We start from the raw sequence: 16,071 nt of genomic DNA, 5'->3' as shown, positions 1-16,071 counted from the left end.
GGCGGCGGCGGCGGCGGAGGAGGAGGGCAGCTGGCCCCCTTGCACGGCCTGCCGCCCCCGCCCGGACCCGCCGCCGTCCCCGTGGACGGCGGCGCTGACTCGGCCCACCGTCACCAACACCCCCACCACCATCACCACCATCACCATCCTCTTCCTCCTCCTCATCATCATCATCCTCACCACCACGCGATGCATCACGACACCATTCTGAACCCGATGTCGTCCAACTTGGTGGACTTGGGATCGTAGAAGAAGGCTTTGGAGGAGGACGACATGCACAAGTGTGCCGGTGGGATTTTATTGTCTTTTTTTGGGTGGGGGGTGGGGGTGTGAAAGAAAGCACTTAAAAAAAGGAGGACATTCTCTCTTCAATTGGCACCAAAGGTGAGGCGGGTCCATTGGGTGGAAAAACGCCAAAGTATTTGAGCAAAATGGAACTCGCCAAATCAAAACGTCTTAATGATTGCAAACTGTTTTTTTTTTCTCGGTGGGTCGCGTGTATTTTTCTTGGTTTACAGGCTTTTCCAAGCGAGCCCAACTTGTTTAGTTTTGGTTTTTATGCTGCGGGGAAAAGAGGAGTCGCGCGTCCTCCTCGAGCGTCTTCGATAAAGAGCCGCGATGAGATGAAATATCTTTGACTAATCTCTTGATATTATGATTACTATGATCATCATTTGGAGAAAAGAAAAAAAAAGACTGCATGTGAAGTTGACACGATGAAGCCTCAAAGGAGTCGCCTATAGTTTCTTATACCCTTTACAATAAAAACACAAGAAACGTGAATTCACTTGGACCATTCCTTTCATTCGACACCATTTTTTTATGTTGACTTTTTTCCTCCCGTGTCGGATTCATCTTAGCGAAGCAGAACAGAACCGCACCAACGAATCGTATTTCTTTTCTGCGAGGACTCTCATTTGATCCTTTTGCTACCTGGCGAGAAGCGAGCAGGAAACAACAGCAGCAAATGTTTGACAGGAGTTGAAAAGTTTTCAATTGCTTTCCATTCGCCCTCACCGAACGGCTGTGAAAAGGTTCACTCTGTCGTCTCGGTTCCTATTCCAAACTAGAACCCTTTGCCACCGTGTTTTGTGACATTGCGCGGAAAATAACACAGACATTCGATTCAAATTAATTCAATGCAAACTGTGACGAATTAAACCGAACCTTCTGCTTGATAATCTAGTGTGCTTTTTTTTTTTTTTTTTAATTCGGACAAGTACAAGCGCTTTCGTTTTTTTTTGGTTTGTTTTTTGTTTTTTTTTTGCACCATTTGATTTTTTTTTTTTTTTTATAAACTGAAATTGTTAAATGTGTTCTGGAGTGACGCGCGGCACAAATATGAAGAATAGTTGAGCAACACGATGACGTCAGAAGCGTCGCCATGGCAGCCCGTGGTAAAGGCGAAGTTCATCCCGGCTCATGAGCGAGCAAAGAATCCCGTAAAAGCCGCCGATTGGGCCCACCAAACGCTTCTCGCTGGGAGGGATTCAAGTCGGACGCTTCGAATCACGTGTCGCGATGAAACGTCGAATGTTGACGAAATGCCTCTTGCGGGAAATCCGGAAAATGGAAATGCGTGGCCAGACAGCTCGAGTTCTTTTCAAGTTGACCGTTTGACTGCCATTCAAATGGGATTTTGTGGAACCGGTGAGTAGTTTCATTCATCTTCAGCTTCAACTTCAACTTGCTGCCTGCGTTCAAAATCAGACGACTGGCAATCAGATAGCCTGAGCATCCTTTTTTTTTTCTCTTCATTTGGTCGTTGTCAGGTGCAGCATGTAATGTGCAAGGAGGGAACGTTCTAGGGTGACGCGTGACACATTACTGGTCCCACTGGGGAAACTCTTCACTTAGCTCCCCATCACCGAGGTCAGGGGTCAAACGTTTGTAAAGCCTGCAAGCAGCCACCAATACGACGGAGGCACTTCACACTGACTGCCGACGAATGGCGGAGAATCGTGCTGTCATTGCAAACGTTATTCGAAGAACTTTAAAAGTCACCATTTCAAGTTTTGAATTGGGGTGCATTTTTTTATGCGTTCAGTGATGAAGACATGAAACCAATACAAGTGATTGTACAGCTGTAGAGCCCTTGAAAGGACATGGGGAAAAGTCAAAAGTTTCTCAAGTTGTCATCACGCGATGTACAATCAAAACCACAATTGGCTCAAAACGAGCTGCTGGTTATTGCAATTCTGTTTTGTGTCAAATAAAGGGAATTAAACTGAATGATATCAATCCATCTCAACATTACCGGATTTTAATGACCAGACGGTGCATCGTATTTAAAGGCGCAGTGTCACTTCCGGGTGCTATTTCTGTATTGAACAAATACGCAACACACATTGTATATTATTGGACGCAGGCACTTTAAAACATACGCGAGGTTAAAAAAATAAAATAAAATAAAATAAAACCAAGGATAGCATGCGTGCACGCTTGCGTGTGTTTTGAAAAAGGCAGCGGGAGCAAAACCGAGTCCGGTTGTACTTTATTGAAGTATTTAAACTTGTATGCGTACGTTATTTTTGGGATCAATCCTCATCCTTGTGGATTCATCCGAGTCCTCATCTTCTGTGTCTGACAAGAACCGCTGCGCAAGTTCACCATCAAACGCGCCAGGTTCCCTCGCCAGTCGTCTCGTTGCCGCGCGGCTCCTCAGAAATGATGGCGGCTTTTGCGAAAGCTCCAACAACGGTGCCAGCAGACACGTTAGCTCGAGCAGCCACAATCCAGTCACACATTGTGGCGTATATGTGTGTGTGTGTGTGTATTGTGTTACAGTCAAAAAAGTGCAGCAAGATGGAGCCGTTTGCTGAATGTTGACGCAAAAAACTGAAAGGTCAAGGTGGTTTCCCAGGTGGTAGCCATGCACGGCCGACCTGCACAAGTTGGAAGACATTCAATCCGCTCTTGATGACTTTTCCAGCGATTGTCACTCTCGAATGGCGTTCCATGAAATGAGTTGGACGTGACGATAAACGACACCTTTTGGGAGTGTTTGTCAGTGGATTGGGCGAATTTTAGGTCCAAGGGACACATTAAAGGCTGCTGTGTTCACATGTGACGCCTCCAGAGAGGTGTTAACTTATTCGTGCTGTGTTGTTTTTCTTGATGTCTGGTTGAAATCAGGTTTTCCACTCTTTCACTCTCTCTCTCTCTCTTTATATATATATACGAAAACCGAGGTTTGACTATATATATATATATATATATATATATAGATAGATATAGATATAAAATGATGGAAAATTATATCAAAAGATAGATAGAGAGAGATAGAGCAAAAAAACTAATTTTCATTGAATAATGAACTGTCAATTTCATTTTTTTGAATATCAATGTTTTTTTTACTTGAATTTAAACGATGTTTAACTGCACACTACTGTCCTCTCGAGAAGCATTCGGGAAGTTTTAGAATGCTCTCCCATTTTGGTCTGTGAGACGAAGTACACGTCAGAACCACAGTACTGTAGCGATTTCGCACGTTTGAGTCAGCCTGACTTGTTCAAAAGTGATCGACGGCAACTGTGTCAGGCTGTCTGCATCAAAAGTGTGTCGTCATTTTGTTGATTAAAACTGCCTTTGGAAAGCAATCCGCCGACTCTCACATGCTTAGCAGCTATCTGTTAGCCGCTAGCGCTGCCAACAGGCCCCGTAAAAGACAATATCAGCGTAATTAGACTTTTGGGGGGTTCTTTAAATCGCAGTTGAACTTGATTTCAGGACAATGTTGTGACGTTGTTGATGTCGGTGGCGACAATGTGTGACCCCTATTACAGTTGGGAATAGGTGTCAAGACAGAAGACGCCCGTCAGGGCATACGCGGCAACGCCGCTGGCAAAAACTTCAAAATAAAAGTGACGCAAGGCATTGATGTCCAGATGTGATTTGGGAAGTAAGGTTTATTTTGAAGTTGGCCTTCTCACCGCGTTGGCGGTGTTGGCGTCGTCCTGCAGAGCGTCAACACTTGTCGCTGCAGTCGGTTTGACTTTTTGGTGACATCGTACCTTAAATAAATAAAGATATCAACAGGTACTCGAGGCAGAAACAAATGTCTCGAGCATATTTTTTGCCCGAGGTACTGGAATTAATCGAGGACGCGTCTCAGCTCTACCGTTGACAACCAAATGTTCTTCCGTTCGATGACAGAAGTCGCAAATGATGTCGTGGTTGTGATTGACTGTCGTGAACGACCACCCAAAATTGGATGCCACCTCATTGCATCGGAGACCGCCGCAAGGCCCAAATGGAGGACGAGTGCTGACGGTTTGACACTGGGTGTCACTGCACTGCAAAACAAGACCAACAAATAGTGGGGCGGGGGGAATGTGAATGTGAGACGTTGCAGACTTCACTTTGGAACAGTCCATCATTCTAGTACGGCCTCACGCCACATGGCGGCGTCTCTTTAATTCATTTTGTCACTTGGTCACCTTTTCCTTCAACTTCCGGAATCCACTTTTTTTTGTTTGTTGTTGTCATGGACTCGGTTGGGCGTAGCCGACAGCCGTGCTCCAAAGTAGCGCGTGGTCAAGATAAGTGACAGTTATTTGGTTCAGAATAAACAAGTGCTCGTGGAAATCTTCGGCTGTCCAACAGCACGCGTCCAGGGCCGGTTCCGTCCTCGGCTCAGACCAGCACATGTTGCAACTTGCCACCACGCTTACACACTCGCACAAATAGAAGAGTCCATCAGGAGGTGAAGTGCATTCAGGTAAGGCCTCACGGCGGGCTGCTTTTCTTGTTCAAAACGTTTTTTTCGAAATGTATTCAGGTCGCTTTGAAAGTTAATGTTGGACCCGCAGTGCCCTCTGGCGGTACGATTGATCATTGCATTTCCTTGAGAATGATCTGAAGAGATTTTGGGGCTGTTGGCATGTTTACATTTGCACAACTAAAGGTCACCGAGGCGCCTGCTGGCTCTCACGCAGGCAGCCGGCCACTTTATTAGGTACACGGGACACCGATTGGATCATCAGGGGAGCACATTTTGAGACGTTAAGATCTTGTTGTGCTTGTCGTGGTGAGGCTCTGAGTCTCTGGGTTTGAGTCTTGGCCCATGCCCTCCAAAGCCACAATTATCAAATTCTTCATCTCACTCAATATTAGATTTGGCGTACCTTATGAAGTGACCGCAAATGTCCAGCTCAAGGGGTGGAGAGGCCACAACGTGCTCGCATGCATCACCGCTATCAGACAGAGCAATTATTTTGCTTTTCATCGTTGTTTGAATGTCTCGCAAGGTGTTTTGTCTTGTTTGTTGCGATTCAACGCAACGCCGGTGTTCATGAATTCCAACGAGAATGCGGTTATCATCCGATGACAGAGAGCTCTGTGCAGCGCGTGGGGAAGATAGTGTCCTCCTGTGTGTGCGTGCGTGCATGCGCTTTGGCCTGACATTTAAATGAATGAATGTGAGCAGGTGACGTGTTAATCCCCCACCCCCCACCCCACCCATTCAAACGCTCACACAACATCTCGTGCGGCTTTTAAAGGCCATCAGGCATGTTGGACAGCCGTGTTACAAGCGACGGATTCAAAGCGTGACCGTTGTTGTTGCGGCCGGGATTGGCGCTAAGCCATTTAGAGCACACTAGTTCGCCTGTGTAAATGGCATAGAGTTCAATCAGGAACAATTTTATCGTCTTTTGGCACATTGGGAAAGGTGTCAGTTGTGAGATATATATATATATATATATATATATATATATACACTATACACACACACAAATTGTTCACTTCCTGCTCGGCTGCTGTTTGTCAACAGAAAAGGCTCCATCCCCTCCGAGTTCTCGGTACCTCGAATAGCGTCTGGTCCCATGCAGACCCGAGGCAGCGGGCAGGAGCTCCGAGAGGTGAGCTGGGGCTGGGCCATTTCAAGATTTGGAAATGAATCATACGGTCTTCAAAAGAACTCAAAAATGAGCCAGTGAAGGGATGCCAGAGGAGGAGTGATGCGCTTCCTCTTCCGAGTAGCGGTCAAGAGGCGAGCGGCGGCATTCTGGACCAACTGGAGACGCTTGATGGAGGATTGGCCGACTCCAAAGTCAAGTGCGTCATAGTGCTCCAGCCGAGATGTGACGAAGGCATGAATGACTCTTTCCAAGCGCTTTTGAAAAAGGAGAGGCTTGACTTGAGCCGGCTGCCAAAGATGAAAGAAGCTGGATTGAACAACGGCGCCAATTTACCTTCTTTGGAGTAAAGCGGCGGTTATTAAAATTATTATTTCCTCTCTAATGCATTTACATTACAGATTTATCGGTGACTAAAATAATCGTTAGTTGCAGCCTTACTATTATAACTTGACAAAATGACGTTACAGTACTTTGCGTACAGCCCACTCGATCGCTTTAATTACTTGGAGCGTTTGCGTTCCACACTTGACGGAGTGTCGGACACAACGATTTCTACACGCGCAGAGCGTCTGCTCTCGTTGCCTAATAAAGACATTCCACGCTTTCTCAGCGCCATCAGGCTTTGCCAGCCAATGAGAGCGCCCCCTACATGTGACTCCAATGATCCCGCAGGGCGGTTTCACGCACACGCTTGTGAACCCGAAAGCACATTTAGGACAAGCGAGTGGCCTCCCGTCTCATGGCCGAGTCAGCTGGAAGCGGCCGACGACGCTTTCTGTCCATTTACAGTGAAACCTTCTGTGTGGCCTGCTCGCCGTCACCACAATGGTGGGGTTAAACTCGAAAAGGCTGCGCTCCAGCGGAGGCCATTATACCCTCAGGATCATAAACACACACGCACCCACGAATCAGTCAGTCAGTCGGTCGGTGATTCTTTGGGTGTCAGTGTGGGGAAATGAAGCAGCGGACCGGTTTGACTTGCACAAGCGGAAGCTGTGATCTTGCACGACATGGAGAAGCTGCTTCGGCGTTCCAACACGGTTTGACCTTTATGTCATCAAACTGTGATGACTGCGGGTGCGCAGACGCCGCTCGTGTCCCCCGCTGCAAAGGTGACTGTAGTTGTCACGTCCCCTTCTGATGTGAACACGGCGACGCTAAAGTTGTCAAGGTGTTTGTGTGCATTTTATTGATTTGTTTTTGAAATGATTTTGACTGATTCTAAATGGTGACATGATTTCATCATTTTTTACAGTCAACAATAATTTCGAGAGTGTTTGAAATGGAAGTCAAGTCAAACATGTCCTCGACAAGAATAGGTTCTTTTGCGGTGCCACTCGTCTCAACGAGGATTACGTTTGTGGGACGTGAATGACGCAGTGTTTTGGTGCATTTCCGGGGGGCGGCCATTTTGCCAGTTGCTGTCTGAAAACTGCCTCATTGTTTCGTCGGGCTCAGTCACGGCTCACCTGTTTGGTCAGGTGACATTCGCAAGTTGAGCCCGCCCTGAGCAACTGTGATGTCATTTCCGGTTTAAAATGGCTGCCGCCGGGAGGGATCAAAACTGGCCCATTTTGCTGCTTCATTCATATTCCACCAACGTAAGAATTTATCGCCAAATTCATGACTTGACTATCCCTTTCAAGACCATCTAAAAAGTCATACTTTAAAAAAACAGATCGATCAAATGTATTTCTATGTTTTTGCTCACATTTTCCGTTTCGTTTTGCATATTTCAGGCAACCGAATTCATCAAATATATCGAACATAATTTTCTCCCAATTTATCAATTTTGGAACTGCCCTGCGCTTCAAGTTCCATGTGAGAGACGCATGTTCGTTGGGACGGTGGTGTTGTTCGCGGTCGTGTCCAACTCTACCACGTCAGATTAAGTGACGTTACAAAAAAAAAAATTGCTTGCACGTTGAGATTTACAGTTGGTGACATTTTAAAGTCTGAATCTTTTGGCGTGAGTCTCATAAAACCGTGCAGGTGTCCCGAATCAAATCTTAAGCGGGTACAAAATCAAAATCAGCCACAAATGGAAAAGCGTTCCAGATGACTCCGCTAGATGGCAGTCAAGGAACACGTTTGGCGCTCCTCGGCTGACCAAGGCCCTTGTGCACTCTAGCGGTGTGCGTGCGCGTCTACGTGTACGCGTGTGTGTGTGTGTGTGTGTGTGTGTGTGTGTGTGTGTGTGTGTGTATAAACTGGGACTAGGCGCTCTCCTATAATCCATCCCATATAGCTTTAAATGGGGGCTGAGTTGATAAGGGCAAAGCGAGCCTGACCTTTGGTTTGAGCTTCGTACACAAAAAAAGGCTGCGTCACACCAGGGGGAGCTTTGGGCCTGCCTTGAAACGAACGAAATCTCTGCGATTGATGAGCCGGAAGAACGTGCAATGTGCACTGTACAGATTAGCCTCACAATCAACCCGTTCGCGAGCATCGTTTGGGGTCCCCGCCTGGCCGGCAGAAATATGTCGCCGTTCGTCGAAAAAGGACATGGTCTCAATATGTTGGCTTCCGTCTGGAGATGGTGCGCTCGGAAGGCCGACTGTTTGTCATTTAGTGGTGCGGAAAAGCAGAAGTGGATCTGTTGGCCATTGATGCAAATGTAAGTTGAGGGGTTCGTTGTTTTTAGTGGATGGCTCAACTTTACGAACGGCAAAAGGAGAGATGGAATCCTTTAAATGCAGTTTTATTGAAAGGGAAAAAAAGACGTCCGCACCGCAGCACGTTCGAGAACACAACTCTCGTGAGTAAATTCACTTCCTGCTTCTCTTTCTTCAACAGCCAATCAGAACCTATCAACATAAAAACACGTCTAAGCAATTATTAAACAACAGAATATAATTTAGGTATGCTTAACATGAAATAATATGATGCTCAAACATAAAATGACAATTCATAATATAAGCTGACACAAATGCTCGTCGTTTCCGCTTTCTTGCGGAGTGACTTCATATTCGGACGTCTGGAGACTTCGCCAATGCAGGAAGGTTGTGCGCACCCCAAAACAAACACGTACTTCCGTTGAACCACGAATGGCTATTTCCAATTCCTCGTGAAGCCAAGCCAAGTTGACCGAAGAAAGTTGGGGTGACTTTGGGGGAAAAAGTTTGTCGATTTAATGACATTGAAGGTTGGGTTTGACACGGCGTGGCTTCATGACTAGAGTGAGTTCACGACAACATCAATCCTGAAAAGTGTGCAATATGGTTTGACGCCAAGCTAATTCGCATGTGTCCTGAGGTGCGATTGTGTGCCTGCAAACCCAAACAGGGCCGCAAAGCAGATGGCAGGCCGGAATAACACACACACACACACACACACACACACACACACACAAATGTTTTGCAGTCCAATGCTAAACACGCGGCTGCGTTGTATGTATGTATGCGTGCATGCGCGCGCGCGTGCAGGCTAAGAAGGCCTGAGAACGTCGGGAGAAAACCCAGGTGCTCGGGTTGTATTTAAGCTGCTCAGCCCTCTGTCCAGTTGGTGTGCACAGGGCGAGAGATCACACAGCTTGCACCCAGTGGCCTTGCACAACAACACAAACGCTCAGGCGCGCCCACGCCCCACCAGCCCCACCCCCATATGTGCACGAAAAGGCTGGGCGCGTGCACGCGACAGGGCTCGCAGTCGCTCGAGTAAGCCTGCTGCTGCTCGGATGCTTTCTTGTTCCGCTTGTTTTAAAGAGATGAGCCTTGTGTGTGTGCGCGCGACGGCCAGTGTGCGCTCACACGCACACGCACACTTACTCTGTGATGATGTCTGAGCAACAAATTAACAGGAGAACATCTTCAAACAGTGTGTGTGTGTGCGTGTGTGTGTGTGTGTGTGTGTGTGTGTGTGTGTGTGTGTGTGTGTGTGTGTGTGTGATATTGGAGGTGTGCACGTGTTGCTGTGTTGTGTGCTCTTGGTGGACAACAAGCAGCAGGTGCACGGCTCGTGTAATTTACACAGTAGACACGGCGATGACAAGGTCGGTATATATATAAAAATGTGCATATGTGTACTGTATTTATATATATATATAATATATATTTACTGCTCAAAAAATAAAATGAACACTTAAACAGCACAATATAACTTCAAGTGTGCCCTTTATGTGTTCTCTTTATTTTTTGAGCATATATAGCATATATATATATATATATATATATATATATGCAGTGCATATGTGTGTGTGTGTCTATAAATATATTGTCTTTAAAAATAGTGAATGGTGAATAATAACGCACCTGATTTTATTTAGTAACATATGACAACAACAAAAATAGAATAACAATCATAACGTTATTCTATAAATCATACTGGATTGTGTAATTTTCTTTGTCGTGTCATTCTTGATGCCTTTCAAGGGACCACCAAATAAAAAGTGTCCTTTTTGGAGCTCTTTGGCATTTGATAGAAGGCAGCCCAAAAATTGGAGCCAGTTGCCATATGAGGCAGGCCTGCGGTGCAAATTCTGCACTTCAGATTTCATTGGTTGATTGGTGTTCAGGTGTGCCTTTTGTCCCTCGCAATCGCACAGTCCCCCCCCCCAAAAAAAAAAAAACAACCACAACAGATATTGCGGGCGGCCTCTTGAGTCATTCTTGAGCAGCCGTTTGCCTTTGTTTGCTGCGACGTGAATGAACCCCATCGGCCAACGTGTGTGCAGTTAAGGGGACGGGGAAAAAAATCCAAACAAAACAGGGCAGGGCAAATATTTTTCCCCGCCAGACTTTGGCCATGCATGCCTCGCTCTAACACCCCCCCCCCTTCGCCCCCCTCCGGCTCCCCATCTTCTACGATTCACGTTTAAAAAGCGGTTAAAAAGCAGCCGTGCGTGACAAGCTGAAGTGGGCAGCTCCTCGTGGAATTCAAGTCCAAAGTGGAAAAGGTGCGCTCGGGGGCCGCGTGCGATTGTCTCGCATTCTTGTCGTTGACTCTCGTGTCAGTAGTATCACACACACAGATTACTCCTCGCTAAGTTCTTTTGTGTGCTGATCCATATTTGACTTGACACATCACGAACACGAGCCGGCCCCCCCCCCACACACACACACACACACACACACACTGTGCGTGACCCCGTGCAGAGACACGCCCACATATGTTTTACACCGACGCGCCCAAAGCTCCGAAGGCCCAAATGGACTTGATCCATATTTCTCGAAATACGCATCGACGTCTTGTGAAGTTTTTTCAAACGCTTGCGCCAAATCCGCACACCACGCTATCGACACGGTCGAGTCACGCTGCTCAAAGTTTTCCCAAAAGTTGGACTCACTTTCCGAGTGTCAAGTCGCTGTAACGCGCATGCTTCTAAGTCGGCCGACACTGCAGAAGAGATTTCCTCTTTTTTTTTCTGAGTGTATACTTTTTTTATTTGGCATGAAATGGCACTAGACTTCTTGGTTATGCAGACGTGAAAAGGGCAATTGTGTGACATCATCAGAAAGTCTCGTTTCCGTCTCGAAAACACTTTGCTGAATTGAAGATTCACTTTTGGGTCCAAATGTCGTCACCGGCACGCGTTTAAAAAAAAAATCAAATAAAAACAAGTTGAGTGTGTAGCAAAAAGCTGCCTCTGGCGCATCACTTCATCTTTTATTCTGAAATATTTGTCATAGTCATGCTTTAAAACAATACACATGTTCGTGTTTTATATGAATGTGCAAGGTCTACTTTTTGGCTGGGGGGGGGGGGGTACACATGCACGAAAAATATACTTCGAATGAATTATCAATACATGATAATTAAAAAAAAACGCTATCTGGAAATTTTTATTTTTTTGTTCAAATGGGATTTTTTTCAAGAATGTCTTTCTTTCCCCGTTGAAATAAGCCTTCAACATTTTCTTCCCCACAATTCTCCAGCGTCCCCCCCCCACACCCCGCGCCCTCAGACCTCAGACGTCCACGTTTTTTGCAGTGTGCGTGCAAGTTTTTGTTTTTTTTTTGTCCCAAACAAGAGCTGCTAAATCCTGACAGGATGCTCTTCGATCCACATTTGCAAGTGATCAAAAAGGACTCCCGCAAGCGTCCTGGAACAAACGCGCTCATTGCTTGCAGGTTTAGCAGAAGGAAAAAAAAAAAAGAGACTTGCTGGGGAGAAATCCCCCTCTTTTTTTTAAAGCCAGGGCAGATGAGGGGGGGGGGTAAGAGGGGTGCTTGTCGTTCCGGGAAGAAAAGCTCTTTTGAGGGGGCCACAATAGCAGATTGGAGCAGGGGAGGAGTCCCATCGCGATTAGGCCATTTAATGGCGCGTTTACTTAATTTCGGCATTCAGCGGCAACGGTAAACAAAAGGTGTGCTCGTCGTTTTGTATTGTTTTGTTTTGGGTTTTTTTTTTTGGTTGTCGCTTTGTTTTATTTTGTCAGAATGTGTGCCGTTTACACGGAAGGCGCGGTGTACCTATTTTAACGATGTTTGTCTTTCTTTCTGTTTTGGTTTCGCCCCCCCCGATTTAAGCACGGCGAGGAAAAGCCGGAGGTGACTTTTGCAAGGTGCGCGCTGCAAACGATCATAAACCCGCAGAGATGAGCGCTAAAGCCCCCCGCAATCCAATCACGGCCCGAGATGAACTTGGCTCGAGACACTCACCTTTCAATTAAATATTATATTTGATGATTTCAAAGCAAACCCAAAAAATCAAACAACAACAACAACAACATAAGATGCTATGATATTCCCAGATAAAAACAGGATTTGAAGGGCAGGAGGAGGAAGAGGAGGAGGAGGAAGGTCCACGTTGTGATATGCGCAAATGTCACAGAGAGAGAACAGACAGGCCGAACTCGAGCACGCGTGAGTGTTTTGCAGTTTGGAGCAAATATTGGATGGCCGGAAAGACCAAGCGGAGAAAAGTGGAGGAGGAAGGGATCGTTATGTACAAGCATATTTCTACACTTTATATATTACACCGCGGGAGAAGGATGCCGTTGTCATTTTCTTCTTCGCATACAGCGACATCCTCCCATATTAACCCCCCCCCCCAATCCCAAAAAATATATTGAAAATAAAAATCTGATACATTGTTTTGGCCCCGCACAGGCAGACGGTGACGAAGGAAAAATGATTTTTCTCTTTTTTTGGAACAACAACAACAAAAAAAAGGTGCTTACGACTTGAAATGATTGTCTGATGAACAAACAAAAACAAAAACAAAAAAAAAACATCTGGTCTGCGTGACATCATCCCAAAAATAAAGGGTCCAAAACGTTTCGAATTCCCTCTGCTCGTTGCTCCTCTGGATGCAGAAGAATCCGATTTCATCATTCAAAATAAAAAAAAAATCAAAACAAGGGACTGTTCATGCAAGTTGAGTATTGTTGGCGTGTGATGAAGACGACGAAGAAGGGCGTCAAGCGTTGGCTCCTTTTTTGTCTTTTTCAAAGCGTTTCTCATTTAAAAAACAAACAAACCCACCAACCAACAAACAAACACGTGCTGTATCTTTTTTTTACGTCATATTTATAGCGATCGGTCCTTGTGGCTCCTCCATCCGAGTCTGTTGTTGTTGTTGTTGTTGTTGTAGTTTTCCTCTCAGGTCCTGTGGATAATTCTCTTTTGGCGTGGCCGTTTGCTATCATACGTCGCACTCGGAGTCGCTGGAGGTGACGGAGAGGATGGACGTGCCGGCGTCGGCGCGCTCCGTCACGCTCGACACGCTGGTGGTGGGACTGGCCGCCGTCGACGGCGACTCGGCCGAGCTGTGAGGGGTCAGGCCGGCCTCGGACAGCGACCTCATGGCGCCCGCTCCCATGGCTTGATGCTGCAGCCTGAGCCGAAGAGAGACGCCGGGACAGAGTTGAGGCCGGGCAACAAACGGCGAGTCAGCTTTTTCTTTTTTCTTTTCACTTTCTTTTTCTTTTTCCTCTTCCCCCCACCCCTAAAAAAAGAAGGCTCTTTCACCATCCGCGGCCCTCGTCGTCGAGCTCCCCTTTTGCGAAATAAGGGTGCAAAGCTTTTTTTTTTTTCTTTTCCCTGAAGCAGGCCCCATTCAAGCGCAACTAGTGCAGATTGCACTTTCTCCGGTTTGCTGCGAGTGACGTGCGGCCGCTCGCGGCGGCAATCATCCTAAAACGTCGCTCGCCAACGCACTCCTGATAATAACTGCGGCGTGCCGGATCAGAAATGTGCGTCGCGGGCTGCGGCAGGAAGACCGCCTGCAGCTCATCTTGGTGGTGGGTCGGTGAGGCGGCGGCGGCGCTGGCGGTTTTTAATCCATTACGAGCGCGGTGATAGCACACTTGACGTTATGAATACAGCCTAGTCTGCAAATGCTCTGAAATACGAAAAAGGATATTTTTTTTTCCGTGATCCCCTGCGCGGGGTAATCTTCCTCGATCACGATGCACAGTGACGTCAAAAGCCTTCGCAAATCACACCACGAGCAGTTGATGATTTTCACCCTCTTTGTTTTTCGGTGTCAGATTTTGTACGTCCACCACTTTTTGATATGCAAAGTGCTCTCGAATGGACGAATTGCGCCACATTTTCAGCTCGATTTAAAAAAAAAAAAAAAGCAAACCCCCATTCCTCTTCCACACGAAACTATTTTCGACCTCCATTGTTACCTCTCTCTCGAAATATTTCAGCTATGCGGTATTACCTTTCGACCAGCACGAACAGCATTTAAGAGGGTTGCGATTTCGGTGATACGGTGCAAAAAAAAGGACAAGACTCCCATTTTCACCGCGAGGATCAAACGAATTACCTCGTTTCGTCAAACCGTGTCAGCACGATCGAGCGATCGATTCGTCACATTGGCGGTCATTTGATTTGATCAGACATTCCGGTTTGAAATTCTGCGTGTATCTCCTCGTTTCTCGTGTATTCTTATTTTTTTTAAATAAAACAATAATAATATCCGCCCAACGTGAGTGTTGGGACACTTGCATGGGGGACATTCGGAGAGACGTCAACAAATCCGCGGCCGCCCCACGGCGCTCCCTTGCCGGGCAGCCCGCATCGGCCGGCCGGCTGGCTGCTCCGGTTCGGTCGGGGAACGTGGGCGCGCAGCGGCAAGCGGAACGGCGTGCATGCGTGCGTGCGAGCGAGCGAGCGACCGACCGACCGACCTGTTTTTGGCCGCCGCGGCTCTGTCTCGTTGCCTCCGGTTCTTGAACCAGTTGCCGACCTGTGTGGGGGTGAGTCCGGTGGCTTGCGCCAGTTCCCTTTTCTTGCTGGGGTTGGGGTAGGGGTCCTGCAGGTACCACTCCCGCAGCAGGCTCCGCGTCCGCTCCTTGAAACAGTGCGTCTTCTGCTCGCCGTCCCAGATGGTCCGAGGCAGCGGGAACTTCTTGCGCACGCGGTACTTGTCCACGGGACCCAGCGGGCGCCCGCGCAGCTTCTCGGCCTCCTGGTAGTGCGCCTCCAGCCACATGGCCTGCAGCTTGCCGTGCGAGTCCTTGGTGAACTTGTGGTTCTCCAGGATGTGGTAGAGGTCGCGGAAGTTGCCCGTGTGGAAGGCCACCACGGCGCGGGCGCGCAGGATGGACTCGTGCTTGTTGATGGCCTCGCAGGCGCCCGGCGCCACGGGCAGCGACCACAGGAAGCGGCCCAGCCGCTCGATGTCGCCGGTCTCCTCCAGCGTCTCGCAGACGCTCGCCACCTGCTCCGGGGAGAAGTTGAGCGTGGGTAGCTGGAACATGGACAAGTCTTCCGGGGAGCGGGCGGCGGGCGCGCTGTTCGCCAGGAGCAGCGGGCGATCGGCGAAGTTGGGCAGGAAGAAATGGGAGGGATAAAGCTCTAAAGGCGATCGGAAAACCATGGAAAAGACCTGAGAGAGAAAGCCAAACTACGGAGAAAAAAAAAACGGGGGCCGACCAGCCCGACGCCAGCAGCCAGCGCGGCCGAGTTGCGCGCCTGACCCCCCAGAAGAAGGAAGGGGGAAAGGAGAAAAAAAAAAAAAAAAAAAAAGCAGATCGAATGATTCAATGGCTATCGCCTAATGACACCGGCCACATAATATCTCCCCCCTAAATCCGCCGTTGAGTGTAGCATTGAAACATTTTGTTTCCCTTTTCTATTGGTCTTCTTGGTGTCGCCGCGCCGTTGCCATGGCGGCGCTGCCAATCACTGTCAAGCGTGCCAATCATTAGCCAGTACGTAGCGCGAGGCTTTCACCACCAGTGCCGCGCGCGCGGGGGGTTATCGGAGTCTTCCATCGCCACGGCAACCCCCGCCCCGCCCCCCCGCCCCCTCCCCTC

The 16,071-nt window shown here is 47.8% G+C and overlaps 2 protein-coding genes and 1 long non-coding RNA gene across 4 annotated transcripts in view; 2 read left to right on the top strand and 1 right to left on the bottom strand.

Moving 5' to 3' along the window:
- Window positions 1-3,091, top strand: part of six2a (SIX homeobox 2a) — a 6,747-nt gene extending 3,656 nt beyond the window's left edge. The window contains exons 3-4 of one of the 2 annotated variants that reach the window (XM_019860419.1): window positions 1-289; window positions 2,788-3,091. In XM_019860419.1, coding sequence (XP_019715978.1) covers window positions 1-249 — 249 coding nt within the window. In that variant the 3' untranslated portion in view covers window positions 250-289; window positions 2,788-3,091. Of the gene's footprint in view, window positions 785-2,787 lie in introns of those variants that run through there. The other variant, XM_019860420.1, reaches the window with a different exon arrangement.
- A 1,255-nt stretch (window positions 3,092-4,346) lies between these two features.
- Window positions 4,347-16,071, top strand: part of LOC109510085 (uncharacterized) — a 43,771-nt gene continuing 32,046 nt past the window's right edge. The window contains exon 1 of the long non-coding RNA XR_002167060.1: window positions 4,347-4,720. This is a non-coding gene — a long non-coding RNA (uncharacterized LOC109510085). The remainder of the gene's footprint in view (window positions 4,721-16,071) is intronic.
- On the bottom strand, window positions 11,447-16,012 carry six3a (SIX homeobox 3a). The gene is made up of 2 exons (XM_019860146.1): window positions 14,941-16,012; window positions 11,447-13,638 (listed from the first exon to the last, which is right to left on the bottom strand). Exons 1-2 carry the CDS (start codon window positions 15,630-15,632, stop codon window positions 13,446-13,448), a joined length of 885 nt encoding a protein of 294 aa, XP_019715705.1. The 5' UTR covers window positions 15,633-16,012; the 3' UTR covers window positions 11,447-13,445.

This window comes from Hippocampus comes, unplaced genomic scaffold (assembly GCF_001891065.2).
Source record: "Hippocampus comes isolate QL1 unplaced genomic scaffold, H_comes_QL1_v1.1 scaffold39, whole genome shotgun sequence".
Taxonomy (NCBI): Eukaryota; Metazoa; Chordata; class Actinopteri; order Syngnathiformes; family Syngnathidae; genus Hippocampus; species Hippocampus comes.
Note: the sequence above shows the minus strand (reverse complement) of the source record. Positions and strands in the feature narration are given on the sequence as shown.

Bases quoted from the DNA above. Each gene is read 5' to 3' on its own strand.
- six3a (XM_019860146.1), bottom strand. From the start codon at position 15,632: ATGGTTTTCCGATCGCCTTTAGAGCTTTATCCCTCCCATTTCTTCCTG. The intron at 13,639-14,940 runs GTCGGTCGGTCG...TCTTCGGCTCAG, and splicing joins GCCGCGGCGGCCAAAAACAG to GCTGCAGCATCAAGCCATGG.